The sequence below is a fragment of the Salvelinus fontinalis genome, chromosome 19, assembly GCF_029448725.1.
Source record: "Salvelinus fontinalis isolate EN_2023a chromosome 19, ASM2944872v1, whole genome shotgun sequence".
NCBI lineage: Eukaryota > Metazoa > Chordata > Actinopteri > Salmoniformes > Salmonidae > Salvelinus > Salvelinus fontinalis.
In genome coordinates, this window is record NC_074683.1 from 996,192 (window position 1) to 1,023,749 (window position 27,558).

The 27,558-nt window shown below is 44.2% G+C and overlaps 1 protein-coding gene across 1 annotated transcript; it reads left to right on the forward strand.

Moving 5' to 3' along the window:
• The first annotated feature begins 297 nt into the window (after nucleotides 1-297).
• me3 (malic enzyme 3, NADP(+)-dependent, mitochondrial) lies at nucleotides 298-23,374 on the forward strand. The gene is made up of 15 exons (XM_055870272.1): nucleotides 298-771; nucleotides 1,767-1,987; nucleotides 12,601-12,731; nucleotides 12,986-13,135; nucleotides 13,236-13,311; nucleotides 13,447-13,608; nucleotides 15,310-15,413; nucleotides 15,493-15,602; nucleotides 15,879-15,976; nucleotides 16,662-16,775; nucleotides 17,074-17,179; nucleotides 17,375-17,517; nucleotides 17,727-17,900; nucleotides 20,509-20,607; nucleotides 20,755-23,374. Exons 2-15 carry the CDS (start codon nucleotides 1,772-1,774, stop codon nucleotides 20,914-20,916), a joined length of 1,845 nt encoding a protein of 614 aa, XP_055726247.1. The 5' UTR covers nucleotides 298-771; nucleotides 1,767-1,771; the 3' UTR covers nucleotides 20,917-23,374.
• Nucleotides 23,375-27,558: the final 4,184 nt, after the last annotated feature.

The window sequence follows — 27,558 nt, forward strand, 5'->3', positions numbered from 1 at the left end:
ATGTCGTTTACGGGAACAAATTAAGCATAGCGGGTTGAACAATCTAGGAGGTGGGCAACGCCAAGCACGAGCTAGCGAGATCCTATTGTAGCATATATTTATTTTAGGGAACGCCTCTCTGGAGTGCACAAACAACGCCATTTTTTTCTACTTTTTTGCAAAGCGTCAAGTCTATAAAACTTACTGCACTGTGTTCGTAACGGATTTTACTTTTGCAAACAGAAAATGTATTGAGATCAGATGTTTCATAGATGAGAAAATTAGCAGACCCGGCCCAGTTTCACCTCGTTCCATTTCCCACTACCCGCGACTGGACTTCCTCTCACTACCATATTTGGTGGTGAGAAACCGTTGTAAACGGATGCTTCAGCTTTATAGCCCCTTGATGTGTCTGGGTTATTCCTTCTGCCTGTGCTAGTACTTTCTTTGATATGATACAGGAAGAGCTACAAATTATAACAATGGAAAATACAAACACAGAAACAGGAAGGAGGAGCGTAGGGTGGGGGACATGAACCACATTTCGCGTTATCTGATTGGACGGTCTTGACGAAAAGGGCGGTTCTTCTACAGATTCATTGGGAAGTGAAAGCCTCAATGTCAAAGAAGCTTGTATCAGCTGTTTCAGAATATTCATCTCAACATCCACGGATAAAAACATCAGCGACGGAGAAAAACAGTCGTCTGCTACTAAACCCTATGAAGATTGAAGGCTTTTACGGATAGGAACTCAAGGGCAGCGTCAAACGGTTTTCAGGTTGCGAGCTAAAGGTACTTAGTTTGTTTTGTAAATAACCCAATGTGTGTGCTGCTGCCTATATTTGGAGACCATATATAGCTCACAGTTGCACAACAAGATGCAAAATTAACTTGTCGATTAGTATGGATACTGAAAAACACCGTATTTACAATGCCATCATCATTGTGGCACCTGTTGTTTACCTACTGCGAGTGTTGAATTACTTATTGAATTAAATGTTTAGCCATACGTGATAGATTCAGGGCCTAGCGTTGTTTAGGCCACTGTATGTGGAGGCCAACTGTATGCTGACATTGGATGGTATGCAGGTTGCGTGCATGAAATTCTAGGTCTGCTGTATTTTTTATAAAAAATAAAATAGTATGTAACTGCAGCCCGCAATTCGAGGCATTCCTGCATGTGTCCTCAGGAATCCCATTGGTTACTGCATGAACGTCTCCCCCCTAGACTAGCTAGCTAAACTAGCACACCGTGTCATCGTTCCCGCCTACCAAACCCCAGCTGTCATCGTATGAACTGCAGGAAAACAGTGCCCATATAGCTATGTTTTCTCTCTTGATGTGATGTGTGTTTTGTCCTGTATTTATACTGTATTTTTTTTTTTTTAAATGTATCCCAAGCCCTGTCCCCGCAGGAGGCATTTTGCCTTTTGGTAGGCCTTCATTGTAAATCATAATTTGTTCTTAGCTGACTTGCCTGGTTAAATAAATAAAATCTAGCAACTGTTGTTGCCCCCGCGTTTTCTTCTGTGGGGTTTATCAGCAGTTGGCATCCAACTTTAAGGTGCATTACCGCCACCTACTGAAATGCCCCTGCCTCCCACCAATATACCAGAGTCATAGCTTAAAAATGGACCAATAGAAGTATTTAGAGGGTTCTTGCAGATGCAGGAATGCCCACATGCAGGAACGCCCCAAATTGCAGGCTGCAGTTGCACCCTTCTCTTTTTAAACAGAGGTGATTTAGGAAAAGTCAACACCTCCTCTCCCGCCCTCTCTCTTCACAGGAAATATGAACTCCCTTCCAGGCAGGAGTGTGTTGCTATGCAGACGCATGACAGCAGGCGCTATGAGGGTCCTCGCGGGCACAACGGGCCATCCTGATACCGTGGCCCGTGTGACCTCCCTCGAGGCTGTCAGAGTGTGCCACTCGGGCTCGAGCCGCAAGGGCAGCGTCAGCACAAAGAAGCGTGGCTATGACATCACCAGAAACCCCCACCTGAACAAGGTAAATCCCTAGACCACCACAGACAGTGCAGTGCCATCAGATGAAAAGCCACTGCACTCATTTAGACAATTGAGATTATATGTTGCAATGTTAAACAGTGTGTGTGGCTAGATACTTCGGGATTTTGTAAATTAGGCCCTTTCTGTACTGTCTCTGTCTCCAGTATGAAGGAAGTTGGAGGTAGTCTTGCGAACCAATGCTAACTAGCGTTCGTGCAATGACTGGATGTCTATGGGTACAGTCATTGCACAAACGCTAGTTAGCATTGGCCTGTAAAACTGCCTGTAAGTATCAGGTCAGTCAAAGTTCCCATTGATAAGAGCGCTTTAGATAAAGGGGGTGTGGCTGTCTGGTTTGGAACATTATAGTAACATAGATATAAAGGGTGAAGAGTGAAATGCAAGTATGGTTCTGATACTGATATTGTTTGCCCCTGCAGATGTAGGTTCAATTGGGCCTTGGGATCTCTATAGCCTCTATAGCCCGATCTAAAATGGGCCATGTGACACCCCTCTTCAGGTTATTCTAGGTCATCGTGTTGATGCCAATGAGAATGAACTGGACAGGAAGTGTCCATTGTTAGAACTGCTGTTCTGCACTTTATGTGAGGAAACATGATTCAAAAACACAAAAAAAAACACTGATGGCCTTTTTTGTAAACCAGACATTTTCATATTATAGGGTATAGTTTTTTTTTTGTCTGCTCTTTGCATTACCCAACTCTTTCTATCTATCTTTGAAAGTGTAATTGCTGTGGCTAGTCAGCTGTGCTTCCTTGATGGGTTTACTCTAGGGCCTCTAACTGCTGCTCTATCTCACAGGTATTAACTCTGTGTGTGTGTGTGTGTGTGTGTGTGTGTGTGTGTGTGTGTGTGTCAGAATATGTAAGTGTGCGAGTAATGTTTTTCCATCTTGTGGTCGAATTATTTATATCTTTGTTTGCACTTAATTTAAATGTTTGAATTTTTTAATTTTTAATTTTATTTAACCTTTATTTAACCAGGTAGTCTAGTTGAGAACAAGTTCTCGTTTACAACTGCGACCTGGCCAAGATAAAGCAAAGCAGTGCGACACAAACAACAACACAGAGTTACACATGGAATAAACAAACATACAGTCAATAATACAATAGAAAAAGTCTTTATACAGTGTGCAAATGAGGTAAGGCAATAAATAGACCATAGTGGCAAAATAATTACAATATAGCAATTAAACACTGGAGTGATAGATATGCAGAAGATGAGAGTGCAAGTAGAGATACTGGGGTGCAAAGGAGCAAAATAAATAACAGTATGGGGATGAGGTAGTTGGATGGGCTATTTAGATTGGCTATGTACAGTTGCAGTGATCTGTGAGCTGCTCTGACAGCTGGTGCTTGAAGTTAGTGAGGGAGATATGAATCTCCAGCTTCAGTGATTTTTGCAGTTCGTTCCAGTCATTGGCAGCAGAGAACTGGAAGGAACGGCGGCCAAAGGAGGAATTGGCTTTGGGGGTGACCAGTGAAATATACCTGCTGGAGAGCGTGCTACGGGTGGGTGCTGCTATGGTGACCTGTGAGCTGAGATAAGGCGGGGCTTTACCTAGCAAAGACGTGTAAGTTGTAGAAAGGGACCAATACATGACCTTTCATCCTCCAGACTACTGTTCCAAAGTCTGCTCTCAATTATGACCATTAATCTCTAACACAGTCCCATTCACCCCTCAGCATATTGAAGGACATTTTATATCACCAGTTATTAAAACGTTTTAACAATCACACCATCAAACAGTTCTTAGGTTCTCACGAGTTCATCTGACTCAGGGGAAAAATCCCCATTAACATCACATAGTATGAGAAAGCAGCGATTTTTCTGCCATTAAAATTCTTGGGCGGGCCACCTAAGCATTTTTTGGGGACGCCTAAATCCAAACAGCGTAAAAAAAAAAAAAACACGTGATGTAGAAAAGATAATGGACCTACAGTGGCTTCAGAAAGTATTCACACCCCTTGACTTTTTACACATTTTGCTGTGATACAGTCTGAATTTAAAATGGAGTAAATTTATATTTTATGGCACTGGCCTACACACAATACCCCATAATATCAAAGTGGAATTATGTTTTTCAAGCCTAAATAATTCAGGAGAAAAAATATGCTTAAGAAGTCACATAATAAGTTGCATGGAGTCACTCTGTGCAATAATAGTGTTTAACGTGATTTTTGAATGACTACCTCATCTCTGTACCCCACACATACAATTATCTGTAAGGTCCCTCAGTCGAGCAGTAAATTTCAAACACAGATTCAACCACAAAGACCAGAGAGGTTTTCCAATGCCTTGCAAAGAAGGACCCCTATTGGTGAAAAAGCAGACATTGAATATCCCTTTGAGCATGGTGAAGTTATTAATTACACTTTGGTTGGTGTATCAATACACCCATTCACTACAAAGATACATGTGTCCTTCCTAACTCAGTTGCTGGTAAATTAGGAGACCTCAGGGATTTCAGCATGAGGCCAATGGTGACTTTACAACATAATCAATCAAATGTATTTATAAAGCCCTTACATCAGCTGATGTCACAAAGTGCTGTACAGAAACCCAGCCTAAAACCCCAAACAGCAAGCAATGCAGGTGTAGAAGCACAGTAGCTAGGAAAAACTCCCTAGAAAGGCCAGAACCTAAGAAGAAACCTAGAGAGGAACCAGGCTATGAGGAGTGGCCAGTCCTCTTCTGGCTGTGCCGGGTGGAGATTATAACAGAACATGGCCAAATGTTCATAGATGACCATAATAATCTCAGTGGTTGTAGAGGGTGCAACAGGTCAGCACCTCAGGAGTAAATGTCAGTTGGCTTTTCATAGCCGATCATTCAGAGTATCTCTACCGCTCCTGCTGTCTCTAGAGAGTTGAAAACAGCAGGTCTGGGACAGGTAGCACGTCCGGTGAACAGGTCAGGGTTCCATAGCCGCAGGCAGAACAGTTGAAACTGTAGCAGCAGCACGACCAGGTGGACTGGGGACAGCAAGGAGTCATCAGGCCAGGTAGTCATGAGGCATGGTCCTAGGGCTCAGGTCCTCCGAGAGAGAGAGAATTAGAGAGAGCATACTTAAATTCACACAGGACACCGGATAAGACAGGAGAAATACTCCAGATATAACAGACTGACCCTAACCCCCCAACACAAACTATTGCAGCATAAATACTGGAGGCTGAGACAGGAGGGGTCGGGAGACACTGTGGCCCCGTCCGACGATACCCCCGGACAGGGCCAAACAGGCAGGATATAACTCCACCAACTTGGCCATAGCACAGCCCCCACACCACCAGACGGATATCTTCAACCACCAACTTACCATCCTGAGACAAGGTTGAGTATAATACGCCCACGAAGATCTCCCCCACAGCACAAACCCAAGGGGGGGCGCCAGCCCGGACAGGAAGATCACGTCATTGACTCAACCCACTCAAGTGACGCACCCCTCCTAGGGACAGCATGGAAGTGCACCAGTAAGCCAGTGACTCAGCCCCTGTAATAGGGTTTGAGGCAGAGAATCCCAGTGGAGAGAGGGTAACCAGCCAGGCAGAGACATCAAGGGCAGTTCGGTGCACCAGTGCCTTTCCGTTTCACCTTCACACTCCTGGGCCAGACTACACTCAATCATAGGACCTACTGAAGAGATGAGTCTTCAATAAACACTTAAAGGTTGAGACCGAGTCTGCGTCTCACATGGAATGGCAGACCATTCAATAAAAATGGAGCTCTATAGGAGAAAGCCCTGCCTCCAGCTGTTTGCTTAGAAATTCTAGGGACAGTAAGGAGGCTTGTGACCGTAGCGTACATGTAGGTATGTACGGAATGACCAAATCAGAAAGATAAGTAGGAGCAAGCTCATGTAATTCTTTGTAGGTTAGCAGTAAAACCTTGAAATCAGCCCTTGCCTTAACAGGAAGCCAGTGTAGAGAGGCTAGCACTGGAGTAATATTATAAAAAATGTTGGTTCTAGTCAAGATTCTAGCAGCCGTGTTTTAGCACTAACTGAAGTTTATTTAGTGCTTTATCCGGGTAGCTGGAAAGTAGAGCATTGCAGTAGTCTAACCTAGAAGTGACAAAAGCATGGATACATTTTACTGCATAATGTTTGGACAGAAAGTTTCTGATTTTTGCAATGTTACGTAGATGGAAAAAAGCTGTCCTTGAAACAGTCTTGATATGTTCGACAAAAGAGAGATCAGGGTCCAGAGTAATGCAGAGGTCCTTCACAGTTTTATTTGAGACAACTGTACAACCATCAAGATTAATTGTCAGATTCAACATAAGATCTTTGTTTCTTGGGACCTAGAACTAGCATCTCTGTTTTGTCTGAGTTTTTAAAAGTAGAAAATTTGCCGCCATCCACTTACGTCTGAAACACAGGCTTCCAGGGAGGGCAATTTTGGGGCTTCACCATGTTTCATCGAAATGTACAGCTGTGTGTCGTCCGCATAGCAGTGAAAGTTAACATTATGTTTCTGAATGACATCACCAAGAGGTAAAGGAAAACAATAGTGGTCCTAAAACAAAGCCTTGAGGAACACCGAAATGTACAGTTGATTTGCCAGAGGACAAACCATCCGAAGACAAACTGATATCTTTCCGACAATGGCTGTGATAGGATAAAACTGAGGATTGTTCAACAACATTGTACTGTAGTTACTCCACAATACTAACCTAACTGACAGAGTGAAAAGGTGGAAGCTTGAACAGAATACAAATATTCAAAACCATGCATCCTGTTTGCTAAAAGGCACTAAAGTAATACTGCAAAACATGTGGCAAAGCACAGGTAGCCTAGTGGTTAGAGTTTTGGACTAGTAACTGAAAGGTTGCAAGATCGAATCCCCGAGCTGACAAGGTCAAAGGACAAGGTCAAATCTGCCGTTCTGCCCCTGAACCAGGCAGTTAACCGACTGTTTCTAGGCTGTCATTGAAAATAAGAATTTGTTCTTAACTGACTTGCCCAGTTAAATAAAGGTAAAATAAAAAAGTGTTGTGTTTAGGGCAAATCCAATACAACACATTACTGAGTACCACTCTCCATATTTTCAAGCATAGTGGTGGCTGCATCATGTTATGGGTATACTTGTAATCGTTAAGGACTGGGGAGTTTTTCAGGATAAAAAAAGAAAAGGAATGGAGCTAAGCACAGGCAAAATCCTAGAGGAAAACCTGGTTCAGTCTGCTTTCACCAGACACTGGGAGATGAATTCACCTTTCAGCAGGACATTAACCAAAAACACATGGCCAAATCTACACTGGAGTTGCTTACCAAGAAGACAGTGAATGTTCCTGAGTGGTCAAGTTACAGTTTTGACTTAAATCTATTTGAAAATCTATAGTAAGACCTTACATTCGTTGTCTTGCAATGATCAACAAACAATTTGACAGAGCTTGAAGAATTTTGACAAGAATAATGTGCCAATGTTACACAATCCAGGTGTGGAAAGCAGTTAGAGACTTACCCAGAAAGACTCACAGCTGTAATCGCTGCCGGAGGGGTTTCTACAAAGTATTGACTCGGGGGTGTGAATACTTATGCAAATGAAATTTTTCAGAATTTTCAATAAATTAACAAAAATGTCTAAAAACATCTTTTCACTTTGTCATTATGGGGTATTGTCTGTAGATGGGTGAGAAAATATATTTTATAAATTTTGAATACGTTTTGAATTAATACAACAAAATTACGAATAAGTAAGTACCAGACCAAACAAGCAGCAAACAAAGAAGAAAGGCTTTTGAAAAAGTAACAATTTTTTCATAAAATTATAGCGTTTTCTTAGCTAGCTAAGTTGTTTACCTGTTGCTAGGCAGTTGTAAGGGACATTCCTGGAAGAAGCTAGCTAGCTAACAAGGAGTGTCTAGTTGGCAGAAGAGAAGAAGGGACAAAGTGGGACAAAATAAGGACAGAAGAAAAGGGAAAGGGGGGAAAGGGGACATTAAGGTGAAGCAGTCCTCTAAAGACACAAAAGACAATAATACAAGAAACAACACTTCTATTGCCTCTCCCTCTACGAAACGCACTTCCGGGTTGGAGCGAGTAGTTGCATTCCGCTTTGCTCCACAGGTAGTATTACATTTCATTTCATTACAGTACAACAGTTTGATTTGTTTGATCTTAGCTGGCTACATAGCCGTCTTTGTATCCAAGATAATTGTGTAGTCTAGAGTAATTGTCGAGGTTACCTAGCCAGTTAGAGGTTACCTAGCCAGCTACACTTTCAAACAAAGTCAACAACGTAGCCACTGCTAGCTAGCCTATTTCACCAGCCAGCAGTACTATATCATTTTAGTCAATAAGATTTTTTGCAACGTAAGCTTAACTTTCTGAACATTCGAGACGTGTAGTCCAATTGTCATTCCAATCTCCTTTGCATTAGCGTAGCCTCTTCTGTAGCCTGTCAACTATGTGTCTGTCTATCCCTGTTCTCTCCTCTCTGCACAGACCATACAAACGCTTCACACCGCGTGGCCGCTGCTACTCTAACCTGGTGGTCCCAGCGCGCACGACCCACGTGGAGTTCCAGGTCTCAGGCAGCCTCTGGAACTGCCGATCTGCGGCCAACAAGGCAGAGTTCATCTCAGCCTATGCTTCCCTCCAGTCCCTCGACTTCTTGGCACTGACGGAAACATGGATTACCACTGATAACACTGCTACTCCTACTGCTCTCTCCTCGTCTGCCCACGTGTTCTCGCACACCCCGAGAGCTTCTGGTCAGCGGGGTGGTGGCACTGGGATCCTCATCTCTCCCAAGTGGACATTCTCTCTTTCTCCCCTGACCCATCTGTCTATCGCCTCCTTTGAATTCCATGCTGTCACAGTTACCAGCCCTTTCAAGCTTAACATCCTTATCATTTATCGCCCTCCAGGTTCCCTTGGAGAGTTCATCAATGAGCTTGACGCCCTGATAAGTTCCTTTCCTGAGGATGGCTCACCTCTCACAGTTCTGGGTGACTTTAACCTCCCCACGTCTACCTTTGACTCATTCCTCTCTGCCTCCTTCTTTCCACTCCTCTCTTCTTTTGACCTCACCCTCTCACCTTCCCCCCCTACTCACAAGGCAGGCAATACGCTTGACCTCATCTTTACTAGATGCTGTTCTTCCACTAATCTCATTGCAACTCCCCTCCAAGTCTCCGACCACTACCTTGTATCCTTTTCCCTCTCGCTCTCATCCAACACTTCCCACACTGCCCCTACTTGGATGGTATCGCGCCGTCCCAACCTTCGCTCTCTCTCCCCCGCTACTCTCTCCTCTTCCATCCTATCATCTCTTCCCTCTGCTCAAACCTTCTCCAACCTATCTCCTGATTCTGCCTCCTCAACCCTCCTCTCCTCCCTTTCTGCATCCTTTGACTCTCTATGTCCCCTATCCTCCAGGCCGGCTCGGTCCTCCCCTCCTGCTCCGTGGCTCGACGACTCATTGCGAGCTCACAGAACAGGGCTCCGGGCAGCCGAGCGGAAATGAGGGAAACTCGCCTCCCTGCGGACCTGGCATCCTTTCACTCCCTCCTCTCTACATTCTCCTCTTCTGTCTCTGCTGCTAAAGCCAATTTCTACCACTCTAAATTCCAAGCATCTGCCTCTAACCCTAGGAAGCTCTTTGCCACCTTCTCCTCCCTCCTGAATCCTCCTCCCCCTCCTCCCCCCTCCTCCCTCTCTGCTGATGACTTCGTCAACCATTTTGAAAAGAAGGTCGACGACATCCGATCCTCGTTTGCTAAGTCAAACGACACCGCTGGTTCTGCTCACACTGCCCTACCCTGTGCTTTGACCTCTTTCTCCCCTCTCTCTCCAGATGAAATCTCGCGTCTTGTGACGGCCGGCCGCCCAACAACCTGCCCGCTTGACCCTATCCCCTCCTCTCTTCTCCAGACCATTTCCGGAGACCTTCTCCCTTACCTCACCTCGCTCATCAACTCATCCTTGACCGCTGGCTACGTCCCTTCCGTCTTCAAGAGAGCGAGAGTTGCACCCCTTCTGAAAAAACCTACACTCGATCCCTCCGATGTCAACAACTACAGACCAGTATCCCTTCTTTCTTTTCTCTCCAAAACTCTTGAACGTGCCGTCCTTGGCCAGCTCTCCTGCTATCTCTCTCAGAATGACCTTCTTGATCCAAATCAGTCAGGTTTCAAGACTAGTCATTCAACTGAGACTGCTCTTCTCTGTGTCACGGAGGCGCTCCGCACTGCTAAAGCTAACTCTCTCTCCTCTGCTCTCATCCTTCTAGACCTATCGGCTGCCTTTGATACTGTGAACCATCAGATCCTCCTCTCCACCCTCTCCGAGCTGGGCATCTCCGGCGCGGCCCACGCTTGGATTGCGTCCTACCTGACAGGTCGCTCCTACCAGGTGGCGTGGCGAGAATCTGTCTCCGCACCACGTGCTCTCACCACTGGTGTCCCCCAGGGCTCTGTTCTAGGCCCTCTCCTATTCTCGCTATACACCAAGTCACTTGGCTCTGTCATATCCTCACATGGTCTCTCCTATCATTGCTATGCACACGACACACAATAAATCTTCTCCTTTCCCCCCTCTGATAACCAGGTGGTGAATCGCATCTCTGCATGTCTGGCAGACATATCAGTGTGGATGACGGATCACCACCTCAAGCTGAACCTCGGCAAGATGGAGCTGCTCTTCCTCCCGGGGAAGGACTGCCCGTTCCATGATCTCGCCATCACGGTTGACAACTCCATTGTGTCCTCCTCCCAGAGTGCTAAGAACCTTGGCGTGATCCTGGACAACACCCTGTCGTTCTCAACTAACATCAAGGCGGTGACCCGTTCCTGTAGGTTCATGCTCTACAACATTCGCAGAGTACGACCCTGCCTCACGCAGGAAGCGGCGCAGGTCCTAATCCAGGCACTTGTCATCTCCCGTCTGGATTACTGCAACTCGCTGTTGGCTGGGCTCCCTGCCTGTGCCATTAAACCCCTACAACTCATCCAGAACGCCGCAGCCCGTCTGGTGTTCAACTTTCCCAAGTTCTCTCACGTCACCCCGCTCCTCCGCTCTCTCCACTGGCTTCCAGTTGAAGCTCGCATCCGCTACAAGACCATGGTGCTTGCCTACGGAGCTGTGAGGGGAACGGCACCTCCGTACCTTCAGGCTCTGATCAGGCCCTACACCCAAACAAGGGCACTGCGTTCATCCACCTCTGGCCTGCTCGCCTCCCTACCACTGAGGAAGTACAGTTCCCGCTCAGCCCAGTCAAAACTGTTTGCTGCTCTGGCACCCCAATGGTGGAACAAACTCCCTCACGACGCCAGGTCAGCGGAGTCAATCACCACCTTCCGGAGACACCTGAAACCCCACCTCTTTAAGGAATACCTAGGATAGGATAAAGTAATCCTTCTAACCCCCCCCCCCCCCCCCCCCTTAAAAGAGTTAGATGCACTATTGTAAAGTGGTTGTTCCACTGGATATCATAAGGTGAATGCACCAATTTGTAAGTCGCTCTGGATAAGAGCGTCTGCTAAATGACTTAAATGTAATGTAAATGTAAGTAAATACTTTCTTAAGGCACCGTATATCTTTTTTCATAATATAATCTTTGAGTACTAACAATCACCAAAATAAAAGCTAGACAGTCAGGGAGATTTGAAAATTCCAAAAAGAACATGACATTAGCCATGGCAAAATGCATGGAATTGCAGGAAATTAACGTTAGAACTACAAAATGTTATCTCTGTTCCATGGCAGAATATGTAGATTAGCAGGACATTTGTTTTAAAATTGCAACATTTTTTTTTCAGCTCCATGTCAAAATGTACAGAATTGCAGCAAATCTGCTTTAAAACTGCAAAAAAAATATCTGAACTTTATGGATAAATTAGTAGAATGCACGAAATTGGCTTAAAAAGTCAAAGATTTCTCTACACCGCCAAGATGGGGGACCTCTAAAATGTTCTCTTAAATTCAGCTGCACCGATGGGCTGACCACGCAGATTGCAACGCCCCCTGCCACGCCCACCAACTAAGCCCCTTTTTGATCCAGAAACCCCTGAGTGTGTCACTGTGATTGACATATTAACAGCTGTTTATTATTAATGGACCAAGCCCCAGGTGCAAGTGTTACATTAGACTATTACAACTTTACATATTGACACTACAATAGTAGTACATTTACAGTAGCAAGTTCCTGAACATTTTATTTATTTCCATGACGAGCCTAGTGCTTTCTGAAGAATTCTTTCCATTTGAAGAAAGAAAGAAGAGCTAGAGCGAGTGTGTGAGAGAGGGAACGCCAGAATACTAACATGACAGAGTAGTGGCTCTAAGCACAACCAGACCACAAAGTTGGGGTCCGGTCAGCCCTCTGAGCAACTATATGAATTTCCCTACATGCAATAGGCCTAAAAAAAAGGAATGCTCAAGACATGATCAGAACCACAAGAGAGCTAAAGCTCTAAAGCTTCTCTATTGAAGACAATAATTGTAAAGGCTTGATAAATGGGTGTTTATGTGAACAAGAGCTAGCTAGATCAATGCTAGCTATACCAATGCTACAACATTGGATGGTGTCTGTTACACAGTGTTATCGTTGACCCTTTATGTTGAATGTGTGCGTCTCCAACCCCCTGCAGGGCATGGCCTTCACCCTACAGGAGCGCCTGCAGCTGGGCATCCACGGCCTGCTGCCCCCCGTCTACCTCTCCCAGGACGTCCAGGTGCTCCGTATCATGAAGAGCTACGAGGGCCGCAACCCCCTCGACAAGTGAGCGCGCACACACACACACACACACACACATACTGTATGATGGCTAAAAATACACAGAAATACAGTAGCTTTAATCTCCCTCATCACTTACTGGTCTTTGTTTCACCTTGTTCTGCTTTCTCTCTCTCCATTTTTCTCCATTTCTCGCTCTTTCTCCATTTCTCTTTCCCCCCCATTTTTCTCTCTCTTTCTGTCTCTCTTTCTCCCCATTTTTCTCTCCATTTCTCTCTCTGTCCATTTCTCTCTCTTAGGTACATCTTGCTGATGACTCTGCAGGACAGGAATGAGAAGTTGTTTTACCGCCTGCTGACGTCTGATGTAGAGGAGTTCATGCCCATTGTCTATACCCCCACTGTAGGGCTGGCCTGCCAACAGTACGGACTGGCCTTCAGGAGACCACGGTAGGCATGAAACACACATACACGCACGCACACACACCCAGTGAATTGTTGTGTGATGATAGATGATAGTGGTTCTGAAGTGTTAGCATGTATCCCACAGAGGTCTCTTCATCACCATCCATGATAAAGGCCACATCGCCACCATGCTCAACTCCTGGCCTGAGGAGAACATCAAGGTAAGGAGTGCCTAACACACACTTTATTCCATGGTACAGGATGTGGACATAAGGGTGTAAACAGCATAAGGCTCCCATAGTTGGAGACTACAAGTTTCACCATGTGAACCAAACCGTGTGTGTGTGTATTCCCAGGCCATTGTGGTGACGGACGGAGAGCGTATCCTGGGTCTGGGCGACCTGGGCAGTTACGGCATGGGCATCCCAGTGGGTAAACTGGCCCTGTACACGGCCTGCGGAGGAGTGCCACCCCAGCAGTGTCTACCAGTGCTGCTGGACGTAGGCACCGACAACCAGGTACTTCTACCGGGACACTCCATCAAGAAACACCCAGGCCCAATGGGCCTCTGTTGGCTAATAAATAAAATCCAAATAACTTCACAGATCTTCATTGTAAAGGGTTTAAACACTGTTTCCCATGCTTGTTCAATGAACCATAAACAATTAATGAACATGCACCTGTGGAACGGTCGTTAAGACACTAACAGCTTACAGACGGTAGGCAATTAAGGTCACAGCTATGAAAACCTAGGACACTAAAGAGGCCTTTCTACTGACTCTGAAAAACACCAAAAGAAAAATGCCCAGGGTCCCTGCTCATCTGCGGGAACGTGCCTTAGGCATGCTGCAAGGAGGCATGAGGACTGCAGATGTGGCCAGGGCAGTAAATTGCAATGTCCGTATTGTGAGACGCATAAGACAGCGCTGCAGAGAGACAGGAAGAACAGCTGATCGTCCTCGCAGTGGCAGACCACGTGTAACAACACCTGCACAGGATCGGTACATCCGAACATCACACTGACGGGACAGGTACAGGATGACAACAACAACTGTCCGAGTTACACCAGGAACGCACAATCCCTCCATCAGTGCTCAGGCTGTCCGCAATAGGCTGAGAGATGCTGGGCTGAGGGCTTGTAGGCCTGTTGTAAGGCAGGTCCTCACCAGACATCACCGGCAACAACGTCGCCTATGGGCACAAACCCACCGTTGCTGAACCAGACAGGACTGGCAAAAAGTGCTCTTCACTGACAAGTCACGGTTTTGTCTCACCGGGGGTGATGGTCTGATTCGCGTTTATCGTCGAAGGAATGAGCGTTACCCCGAGGCCTGTACTCTGGAGCGGGATCGATTTGGAGGTGAAGGGTCTGTCATGGTCTGGGGCAGTGTGTCACAGCATTATCGGACTGAGCTTGTTGTCATTGCAGGCAATCTCAACGCTGTGCGTTACAGGGAAGACATCCTCCTCCTTCATGTGGTACCCCTCCTGCAGGCTCATCCTGACATGACCCTCCAGCATGACAATGCCACCAGCAATACTGCTCGTTCTGTGCGTGAGTTCCTGCAAGACAGGAATGTCAGTGTTCTGCCATGGCCAGCAAAGAGCCCAGATCTCAATCCCATTGAGCATGTCTGGGACCTGTTGGATCAGCGGGTGAGGGCTAGGGCCATTCCCCCCCAGAAATGTTTGGGAACTTGCAGGTGCCTTGGTGTAAGAGTGGGGTAACATCTCACAGCAAGAACGGGGAAATCTGGTGTAGTCCGTGAGGAGGAGATGCACTGCAGTACTTAATGCAGCTGGTGGCCACACCAGATACCGACTGTTACTTTTGATTTTGACCCCCCCCCCTTTGTTCAGGGACACATTATTCAATTTCTGTCACATGTCTGTGGAACTTGTTCAGTTGTTGAATCTTATGTTCTTACAAATATTAACACATGTTTAAGTTTGCTGAGTTTATTTCTTACCTAGTGAACTAAATATGCTGCTGGTAGTTGTATGGCAGTGAGATCTAAGTAGGGTTATGGTAGGAATACAATAATTTTGGGATTCACCAAGATTGCATAACAGTGTTGTTCAATTCCAAATGGACCCCAAGCCCCTCCCCCCTCCTGTAGCTCTGAAGGGGTTGGACCTCCACTATCACTTAGTTACTTCCCTTATTTCCTGGAGGCCCTGGTCATAGAGCTTGAGGGTGAAATGTTATTTTTGATCAGGCACTCCTGGAAGACCCCCTGTACATCGGCCTGAAGCACAAGAGGATCAGAGGAAAGGAGTACGATGACCTCATCGATGAGTTCATGCAGGCAGTTACTGACAAGTGGGTAGTGTGTGTGTGTGTGTGTGTGTGTGTGTGTGTGTGTAATTTGACTGACTGTTCACTGCTCCACGGAATGCAGGTATGGAATGAACTGCCTGATCCAGTTTGAGGACTTTGCCAACTCCAACGCCTTCCGCCTCCTCAACAAATACCGCAACCGCTACTGCACCTTCAACGACGACATTCAAGGTCTTTCTATTTTTCCCTGTCAAATCTACTCGCACTCCATACGCCTTATTTGCTGTATGGATGACTGATGCCCTCCTGTTTGAATGGATGACTGAAGCCCTCCTGTGGTCTTAGTCTGAGACACATAATAGAGTTTTGTGTACTGTTGGAAGATGGATGTGCAAAACCATTCTGACTTCTGAGAACCGTATAACCCATCCCTTGTGTTTCTCACCCTCTCTCTTATTTCTCCTGTGCTTGTCTCTTTCTCTCCCTGTCTCACTCACTCTCTCCCAGGCACAGCCTCAGTAGCAGTAGCTGGGGTCTTGGCTGCTCTGAAGATCACTAAGAACAAACTGTCAGACCACACCTTTGTGTTCCAGGGGGCCGGGGAGGTAAGAGGACAAACGTGCTGATCTGTGTTCATTATAAACTCCAAAACATGATGATTTTTTTGGAAACCTCACTCTCTTGAATCAAGCCTTGAAATATAGCACAAGCATGCAGATGAAATGGCTTGAAAATCATCATGTTGCATGGCAGTGATTGGGTAGATTGCTTAGTAGCAGAATGCATCATGGAACTGTCTTTTTTACAATGATGTCATACTTGAGTAAAAGTAAAGATACCTTAATAGAAAATGACTCAAAAGTAAATGTAATTGCAAAAATAGTTTTGCAAGTATCAAAAGTATGTTATTTCAAATTCTGTATGTTAAGCAGACCAAATGGCATAATTTTTACAAAATCATTATTTTTTACTGATAGCCAGGGGCACACTCCAACACTCGGACATAATTTACAAACGAGCATGTGTGTTTAGTGAGTCCGCCAGATCAGAGGCTGACCAGGGATTTCTCTTGATAAGTGTGTGAATTTGACCATTTTCATATCCTGCTAAGTATTAAAAATGTACTTTTAGGTATCAGGGAAAATGTATGGAGTTAAAAGGACATTATTTTCTTTAGGAATGTAGTGAAGTAAAAGTCGTCAAAAATATAAATACCCCCAAAACGACATAAGGAGAACTTTCAAGTATTTTTATTTAAGGACTTTACCACTGTTTTTTTTTATTACCCAGGCTGCACTGGGTATTGCCCACTTGCTAATCATGGCCATGGCGAAGGAGGGGGTGTCGGCAACGGAAGCCGCAAAGAAAATCTGGATGGTCGACTCCAGGGGCCTCATCGTCAAGGTAACAGAAATACCATATTATCATAGCTAACCTCCTAATACACTTGAATAGCTTCAAAACGCTGATCTAATCAGCCTTCTCCTGAGCTGTCCACCAAGACATTGGTCGTGTTCAGTAGGATGCAATGTTACAGAACTTTCAGATAGAAAGATCATGTAGCTCAGTTATGCTGCACTGTCATGTAGAATAGGGAATAATGTCCGTCAGTTCTATGGGCAACGTTCAGAATGTTACGGCCTCCTGAACTGGATCCAGTTGTATGTCAGACTGACTGACGTTACCATGGTGTGACCCACAGGGCAGAGGAAACCTGAACCATGAGAAGGAGGAGTTTGCCCACGACCACGCCCACCTCAAGACCCTGGAGGAGGTGGTGCACACCGTCAAGCCCACCGCCCTCATCGGTCAGTTGCCATGATCACATATTGTCTCACAAGTGTAACTAAGGCTCATCTGTCATGTACAGAATGTTTCTTTAGAAACAGACCAGAAATGGACACTGGACAGAAGCTCAACATTGCAGAGCATCTCAGGAAGATATACGTGTTTTGTTCTTACACTCAGTACTCTTTTTTTTTTCTTTTCTCCCCTGTCTGCAGGAGCGGCGGCCATCGGAGGGGCGTTTACTGAGAAGATCATCAAGGACATGGCGTCCTTCAACAAGCGGCCCATCATCTTCGCCCTGAGTAACCCCACCAGCAAGGCAGAGTGCACCGCCGAGCAGTGCTACCAACTCACCGAGGTACTGAAACTCTGACCCTAACCTAGAGAATAGACATTCACTCACTGTTCCCTTGTTTGAGTGCCAATCAATGTATGCTTACTAAATATCCTTGCTGTCATAGAAATAGAATGATCTGAAATAGAATTAAGGCTCTCTCATGCTCGCTCTTTTGCGCTCTCTCACTTTGTCTCGCTCGCTCTCTTTCTCATGTTCTCCCTCTCTCCCAGGGGCGGGGCATCTTTGCCAGTGGCAGCCCCTTTAGTAAGGTGACCCTGGCTGACGGGCGCTCCTTCATCCCCGGTCAGGGGAACAACGCCTACGTGTTCCCTGGCGTGGCATTGGGGATCATCGCCTGCGGGGTGCGCCAAATCTCTGACGACATCTTCCTCACCACAGCCGAGGTAACTGTTTGTCTCTTAATTTGACATTTTCACCGAAAGACATACAAACATTCCCAAACAGCAGAGGTTAAGAGTGTATGTAATGCTTATCAATCCAATGATCTAATACTATTGTTCAAGCTAAATAACATAATATTAGTTTAAATTTCCCCAAAATTCTGTCCACTCGTAAAATAGAACATTTTTAACTGTTTCAATTTCTCATTTTTCTACCCTGTAAAATATATATATATTTTTATATTATTTTTCCAATTTACCTTGTGTCGTTTGAAAAATGAAAGTAGAAATATTGCTGTGGTTAGGAAAACTGGGTCATTTCTAAATATGTGGTTAATGTGCACTATTACAGTGTGCAGGGAGACACATCCAAAATGCTAAGTGAATGAGAAATCTCTCTTACACACACCACTGCACAGTGCAGCGGGTAAAGGCGAGTGCTGTGAGTCACAGACTGTGGCCCTTTGGAGGAAAGGTATAACCGGCGTCACTGTGCATACACACACACTAAGTTTCCCCCTGGCTACTTCAGACTTATAGGCATATACTTTATTGAAATGGTCATGATGCGTTATGAGCACAACCAAATTAAGAAACTTTTGTCACTGACTGCGAAGAGACCTAGGACTCCCTGTCAGTCTGCCCTCCGAATTCACTGCAACGTTCTGCTGCATAGCCTAGGCGAACACCTTGCATAGCCTACAGTAGCTTAGAAAGTCTAACAGTGAGGCCTAAATGATGAAAGGGACGTTCAGAATAGAGGGGAACAAAAAATTGGTGCGTAATTTCAACTAATGACCTTATCCATGGTGTTTAACTAACAGTAGTTCTATTCTTCTAACAACTGCATGCTAATTATCTTGGGATCCTGGAGACCAGGAGCTATGAGTGTGTGTGTCACATGTCGAGCTGCCCTCCAAATTTGTACAACACCACTATTTTGCAGCCCATACTAAACTTTCAGCAGCCCACTATATTGAGTAACCCATAACCTGTAGGTTACAGTGGGCAAGTGAAAGTAAATTAGACCATAGCATAATGGCATTATATGCCTATCCAATGGCTGCGGGAGGAGTGAAGCAGGGATTTAATGGAAACGTGTCTGTGGGAGGAAAGGCAACTCAAGGACCACTCCTGCAGCATATAGGCGCTCTTTGAATATACAGTGCATTTGGAATATATTCAGACCCTTTCCCTTTTTCCATATTTTGTTACAGTACAGCCTTATTCGTCAATCTAAACACTGTCATGACTCTCCTGACAGTAGATCAAAGGACCCATCAGCTAGGCACATGTTTGAAGATAGCCAGACTGTGCCGGTCTTGACACCTTAACACTGGGTCGTAAATTTAAGAAGGAATTTAAGAACTTTTCCGCTCTGCCTTTCAGTATCCACCAAAGGAATGCTTTGTCTAGAGAGAGTGTGGCCTGCCTAAAAACTCTAACGTCAAAATATTAATTTCTGGTGTCCAAATGTTAAGAATGGTCTGGGGGGGTCTAAAGAATAATCCTATCACATTGTTTATTATTCTGTGATGTCATTAAGGATGGTATATCAAGGTAACGGTAACTCTGAAAGTGTACACATCCTATGTATCAGATTTACATCTAAATTTTGTAAATATTATATGATGAAATATGAGAATACTTTTGTGAAGATAGCATTGTGATTTTAGCCATCTAAATGAGAAATGTTTTTCATCTGAACTTGTGCCCAGTCAGTAGCCACACCCCAGTGAGCTCAGAGTTCGTGCCAGCATGACAGAACACCCCCTTTGGCTAGATTGCTTAAAAGGACTCTCGGAATGCACTGTATTCATGGATGGATTCTCCCTTTTTTGAAATAATCATTGATCTAAATATATACAGTGGGCTCAAAGTATTGGGACAATAACACATTTTTTGTTTTGGCTCTATACTCTAGGACTTTGGATTTGAAGTGATACAATGACTATGAGGTTGAAGTGCAAACTGTCAGCTTTAATTTTGTGGTATTTCATCCATATCGGGTGAACTGTTTTGACTTTTTGTACAAAGTCCCCCCCCATTTTAGGGGACCAATAGTATTGGGACAAATGTACTTCTTTACATCAAGCTTGTGACTCTACAAACTTGTTGGATGCATTTTCTGTTTGTTTTGGTTGCGTTTCAGATTATTTTGTGCCCAATAGAAATGACTGGTAAATACTGTATTGTCATTTGAGTCACTTTTATTGTAAATAAGAATGTAATATGTTTCTAAACACTTCTACATTAATGTGGATGCTACGGTGATTACAAATAATTCTGAATGAATCGTGAATAATGATGAATGAGAAAGTTGGAGGCATAAATATCATACACCCCCAAAAATGCTAACCTCCCCTGTTATTGTGATGGAAAGAAGTTAGCATCTTGATATCTTGATATCATGATATGTGTGTCTAACTTTCTCACTTGATTATTCAGGATTATCCATAATCATGGTAGCATCCACATTAATGTAGAAGTGTTTAGAAACAGTCTGCACTTTAACCTCAGTCATTGTATAATTTCAAATCCAAAGTGGTAGAGCATAGAGCCCTCCATTTCTTTACTTCTCTTTTTCATTTCCTGTTCCTCTCCCTCTCAGGCGATAGCTGACATGGTAACAGAGGAGCACCTGGCCGAGGGAAGACTCTACCCTCCACTCAACAGCATCAGAGAAGTGTCCTTTAAGATCGCTGTCAAGGTTAGAGACTGACACCACAAAAGCATCAATACCATCAATACATTCCCACATCAACACAGATGTTACTGCAGAGAAAGACACTTTCTCCATGTCAATACATCAGTGCTCTGTGTAACTAATTTATATTTCTCTCTACCCATCTCTCAGGTGGTTGACTATGCGTACAGACACAAAATTGCCTCCCTGTACCCGGAGCCCAAGGACAAGGAGGCGTTCGTGCTCTCCCATGTCTACAGCCCCGACTACGACTCCTTCGTCCAGGACACCTACGACTGGCCCCAGGACGCCATGAATGTCCAGGACGTGTGAACTCCATCTCCTATCAGCCACCTCTTGTTCGATCCCTCAGTACAGCACAAGGGAGCTACACATATCAGACATGCGCTGCCGCCTTTCCTCCTCTAGATTTCGCATCATTTCACCAATCATTACTCAGCAGTCGCGTTCCCCTGCTCAGATGTTGCATGCATCAACCAATGGTTGCATTCCACGGCATCGACAGTGCCTTCCGGAACCAGATTGCTATAACATATGTGGTCAACTCATACATAAAATACCTATCCAGGTGTTGTAAGATCTAACATGTGTCCGCAACGCCTGGACAGAGGAACGTGCCCAACGCCTTCTGCAGTTAGGTCATCAAGACGAGACACTCCATTGCCTCTAGACACTCCCCAGTGCCCATAGAATGTAATACATAGGATGTACATCTGTAGGAGATTACAAATGGTTAACCAGCAGAAATATAATTGTTAAGGGGTATTTTTTGGAAAGTTCAGTCATTTAATTTGATGTCCCCCTTGACTTTTGTATTTGCTTTGTTTACCATATATCTCTATACGTGCCCATATAATCGAATTGCCAGGTTAGTGCCACGACGTTTCATGTGTAACTTGAGGGAACCCTTTCTGTTCTATACATTCTATTTCTATGTTTCTATATTCTATTTTGAGATTATTTATTTGTGATTGATACAGAATCTGGAGACAGACGTCTGTGTCACCAAACCCCTAATAACACACTCCGTTGAGCATGTTTGGACTAGCTTTAATAACTAATAGGCTAATTTGGGAAGAAATGGCATATTCCCGAAAGGTTTCTGTCATCTATTGTAGGTTGCATCTCAATAGTTTTCCCTTGCTTCCTTCACTTGGAAAAGTGGATGGGTGAATCCCAAATCGCCTTTACCTATCCATTGTTTTCAAATTAGTCTAGATAAAAGAGAGGAGACAAGCATAGGAGGAGACCTCCAGTTTTAGACTATTAAGATGGACCTCTTGTCCAGATATAAACGCAAACCCTCATAGTGCTGGCCTGTTTGACCTCTTGACCTCACATGTAATATCCTGCAGATTCTAGTCTTTAGTTGGAGGATTCTATCAGATATTAGCAAAGAATGATATGTACAAGCTGGTTCACACTGCAGTATCATTGATTTTAAACTCCAATATATTATTAACTGACAACTTGTTGCTCCCCGTTGTCACTTTATACTACACTCCTGCCAAAGCCTGGGTTACAAGAGGACCAGGTAGATTAACCAATAGAATTTAAAATAGGACACCCTGTTCATCTTGTATTTTTATTCTAGACTTTGTCACAGATTCCCTGTTGATGCTGTCAGAGTTTTAACGAGATGACTAGCTACATTTTTATCCCCGACATCATTACAATTAGGAACTGACTTTTACATTTGAGTAATTTAGCAGACACTCTTATCCAGAGCGACTTAAAGTAGTGAGTGAAATTTTATATTTTCTTCGTACTCGTCGGAATTGAACCCACGACCCTGGCGTTGCAAGCGCCGGGCTCTACCAACTGAGCCACAAGGGACTTCAGGTTAGTGCGGTGCCCGACGTTTGTGTACAGGGGAAGCTTTAATAAGCACTAGTCTACCACCCCATTCATAGACGCTAACTACCTTTAGCATCTATTCATGACTGTAACTTCTGGCTGGGGGAGTTTTGTTAAGAGCCCCGACGCTTGTTCTGAACGTTAACACAAATTGCTTGCGGTATGATTTTGGAAACATAAGGAAAGTAGCTTTCATATCGGCAAAAATGTTTTTCTAAAAACAAAAGGTTAAATTACTACACACCTTTTATAGGGTTGGTGTTCCCACATGGCCATATCTCCATGTTGCAGCGCTTGTTTACAGAAGACCACCTGTGCTATCGTGCTCGAACACCTGTGTAAGCATAACGGGGGGAGTGTAGTTCGTCAACTGTAGGCATACAGTTGTATGGATGTCTGCAAACCTGCTTCAGTAAGTTAATATTTTTTATTTGAAAGATTCTTACTCGCTAATATGAAAGATAAGTTCCATGTTTCCAAAACCGTATCGCAACGATGATTATTGACGTTTCTAAACATTAAAACAGCGTCGAGTTATAGTTCACATGTTCCCGCCAATAAGCAGTGCTTGCTTATAGCTGAGAATGCCTTGGGTTGTCGGGAGCAAGATGAGCGCTAAAATAATTACATATGTGATTGACTCTTTGGGTATGCTTTTTTAATAATGGAGGCGTTGCATCTTTTGTGTGTAGTTTTGTATAAAGCGTTGCCTGTTTCAGTTTAGGTGTTTTTGCCAAAGGTAATGACAGACATGGTAACGTTAAATGTTATATTTTCTTTTCCCCCAGAGAATATTATGCTCTGCTTAGGCGTGATGCACCACAGAAGGAATTCTATTTGGGGTTTTCAAGGAAAAATGTATGTTTTTGAAGGGAATAAAAAAGGCACTAAGTGAATATTGTTAGCAAAACTACTAAGTGTTTGATTGATGATTAACACATTGTGTGTGTCATGCTGCTGATGTAGCGTGTGTTATGCTGCTGATGTAGCGTGTGCTATGCTGATGTAGCGTGTGTTATGCTGCTGATGTAGCGTGTGCTATGCTGCTGATGTAGCGTGTGTCATGCTGCTGATGTAGCGTGTGTTATGCTGCTGATGTAGCGTGTGTTATGCTGCTGATGTAGCGTGTGTTATGCTGCTGATGTAGCGTGTGCTATGCTGCTGATGTAGCGTGTGCTATGCTGCTGACGTAGCGTGTGTCATGCTGCTGATGTAGCGTGTGTCCTTCCACATGTTGGTTTCTCCACTGTAGCTGGAGCGTCTCTTAAACTGCAGACAGCGCTGCAGTCCCGAGCACTGGTCTATCAGCAGGCAACAGCCAACCCTGAAACAAGAGGAGCAACACTTTTTATAGGCCTTATTCATTGAAAGACAGGAAGAGTAACTAGAAGGACAACTCTTTACATTTATATAGGCCTTATTATTCCAGGATCATTTGAATAACCGCGGCTAAGGGATGTTTTACGCGCAACGCAGAGTGCCTGGATACAGCCCATAGCCGTGGAATATTGGCCATGTAGCACAAACCCCCGAGGTGCTTTATTGCTATTATAAACTGGTTACCAACGTAATTAGAGCAGTAAAAATAAATGTTTTGTCATACCTGTGGTATACCACTGCTGTCAGCAAATCAGCATTCAGGGCTTGAACCACCCAGTTTATAATACACATGATATTGCATATATCCTGTTCTCTGAGTCTCTCGCTTCCATGCTCCGCCCCCACGTCTCCTCTAGCCCCACCCTCATCCTTCTTTGCCTATCGTGGCGATGGATCCGATCAGTTATCATCCTAGGGGAGGGAAACAATCATTGGTGCTGCTCTCCATCAATCATAACCATTCTTAAGTATATTGCTATGTCATTCATCTCCAAACCCAGAACCAGATCTTGCGTGTGCTTGCCATCTACTCGATTTGGTTCTGGGTTCTGATATTTTCAAAACTGCGTTGAATGGAAGTAGCAGACAAGTACTACCCCCTCTCAAAGCCTCTACCAAAGCCTGTTCCCTTCTCTCTCACTTTCTGTTGGTCCTGTTGATCATGTCCGTCTCTCTCTTGTGCTCGGCGGCCAAACGGGGTACCCTCCGAGGCCGGCTGCCTGCCAGGCACTTTACTGCTGAGCTCCTCCAGCTGCAAAGCAAAGAGGATATATAGACCCTTGCTGAATTTCCCTTTATTTGCACCTCTCTCTGAAATTGTGCACTTGCTCCCCCTAACCCACTACACACACACACACACTCACTCGGCTGCTAGCTGGACCTATCCCAAGCGGTCTATGAGGTCCTGTGCTTGGTGGGCCTGTATCTGTCTGCTCCGTCTGCTGTCAGCCTGCTCCAGAAGCTCCTGCAGGTACTGCCTCTACTTGGGCAGCCGCGGGGTCGTCAGCGGGCGGCCCCGGAAGTTGAACGAGCCCTGGGGAGGAGGGCGTGAAGTTAGATCTATAGATCTCAGTGGAGAAACACATCAAATGAAATAGAAGTATTCATGGGGACTCACATAGAACCTGCTGGGTCTTGAGGCAGACCTTTCCCTCGTGGCCTCAGCCACACCCAGGTTAAATGCTGCCACCCCCAGACAAACATACCTAATTCAACTTGTCAATGAATCGTCAACAAAAATGTGTGCTGTTGGGGGTACTCAAGGACAATTCTGATCTTTTGCCACTAATTGGTCTTTTGACTAATTAGATCAAATCTTTGGCTAATAATTGGGCAAAATATCAGAATTTGGCTGCCTGTGTAAACACAATCATAGTACCAGGAGTTTTTCCTGATCAGGTCACGTCAGCACCTGTCCACAGGTATGGTTGGGATCTCCAGCTCCTCTATAAGGCAGATTCCACTGACTTTGGACGGCTGGAGGGTCTGGCGGGTGTTGGAACGCAGAGAATTCTGGGTATCTGTGGCACAGCTTACAATTGGCTCATTCATCCCCCTCGTCTCCCCTGTAACTATTCCCCAGGTCGTTGCTGTAAATGAGAACGTGTTCTCAGTCAACTTACCTGGTAAAATAACGGTAAAATAAAATAAATAAACAGGTGGAGGATGCATGATGAAATACGGTTCAACAGTCAGTACTACATGCACATCCCTGATAGACCAGGGATGGGCAACTTTAACCTGTTGAGGATAGAGGGCGCTATTTACACTTTGGGGGAAAATCGTGCCCAATTTAAACGGCCTCGTACTCTATTCTTGCTCGTACAATATGCATATTATTATTATTATTATTACAATATGCATTATTATTATTATTATTATTGGATAGAAAACACTATCAAGTTTCTAAAACCGTTTGAATTATATCTGTGAGTAAAACAGAACTCATTTTGCAGCAAACTTCCTGTCAGAAAGTGAAAAATCTCAAATCGAGGCTCTGTTCCAGGGCCTCCCTATCATTTTTCTTGAGATTTGTGACTATACATGCACTTCATACGCCTTCCACTAGATGTCAATAGGCTGTGAGAGGTGAAATGGGGTCTCAATCTCTTTCTATGGTCAAAAGAGACAGCTTGGAATGACATGACCCCAGAATTCGTTTGTTCAGGAAGCGCATAAAGGTCACCAGTATTGGCTTCTGAAAAGCAATCGTTATAGATGTCTTATATCTCCGGCTTTGATTTTATTTGATAAATGTGAAGATATCATCGTAAAGTATGTTTTTTCAAAATAGTTTTAATTGGATTTATTGAAATTTTTTCGGGACGTTAGACGTGTTGTGTTCTTTGAAGATGGACAGCTTAGCGCCACTTGGCTAGTTTTGCTTGCTAATTCGCGAGGGAAAAAGGCCATTCTAAAACCAAACAACGATTGTTCCCAACAAATGACCCCTTGTACAACATTCTGATGGAAGATCATCAAAAGTAGGACCCATTTTATGATGCTATTTCATATATCTGTCGAACATGTGTACTATTAGGTAGCGCCCAGATTTTGGGCACGCTCTCGCTATAACGTAAGCTGGATGTCGTAATGAAGTTATTTTTAGAATTCTAACACGGCGATTGCATTAAGAACTAGTGTATCTATCATTTCCTATACAACATGTATTTTTTTGTCATGTTTATGAATAGTTATTTGGTCAGAATAGGTGAGTTTTAGAAAAATATCCGCACATTCTGGGAAAAAGATGCTACGTTAGCACAATGTATAACCACTGATTTCAGCTCTAAATATGCACATTTTCGAACAAAACATAAGTGTATGTATAACCTGATGTTATAGGACTGTCATCTGATGAAGCTTATCAAGGTTAGTCAAAAATTATATATCTTTTGCTGGTTTGTTACGATCGCTAACTTTTGCTGCTGGTAAATGGCTTGTGTTTCTGGCTATTGTGGTAAGCTAATATAATGCTATATTGTGTTTTCGCTGTAAAACACTTAAAAAATCAGAAATATTGGCTGGATTCACAAGATGCTTGTCTTTCATTTGCTGTACACCATGCATTTTTCAGAAATGTTTTATGATGAGTATTTAGGTATTCCACGTTGGTCTCTATAATTACTCTGGCTGCTTCGGTGCTATTTGTGACGGTAGCTGTGATGGTAGCTGCAATGTAAAACTGATTCATAGCTCAAATATGCACATTTTTTCGAACAAAACATAGATTTATTGTGTAACATGTTATAAGACTGTCACCTGATGAAGTTGTTTCTTGGTTAGTTTGGTTGGTTCTTGGTTAGTTAGGTTGGTTTTGTGCATGCTACCTGTGCTGTGAAAGAAATGTCTGTGCTTTTTTGTATTTGGTGGTGAGCTAACATAAATATACGTGGTGTTTTCGCTGTAAAACATTTTAAAAATCGGACATGTTGACTGGATTCACAAGATGTTTATCTTTCATTTGCTGTATTGGACTTGTTAATGTGTGAAAGTTAAATATTTCTCAAAAATATTTTTTGAATTTCGCCCTCTGCCTTTTCAGTGGAATGTGGGAGGAGTTCCGCATGTGTGAACCCCGGGGCTAGACAGGTTAATGGGGGGGGGGGGGGGGCTTGTGGGTCCACACTAGAGGTCGACCGATTATGAATTTTCAACGCCGATACCGATTATTGGAGGACAAAAAAGCCGCTACCGATTAATCGGCCGATTTAAAAA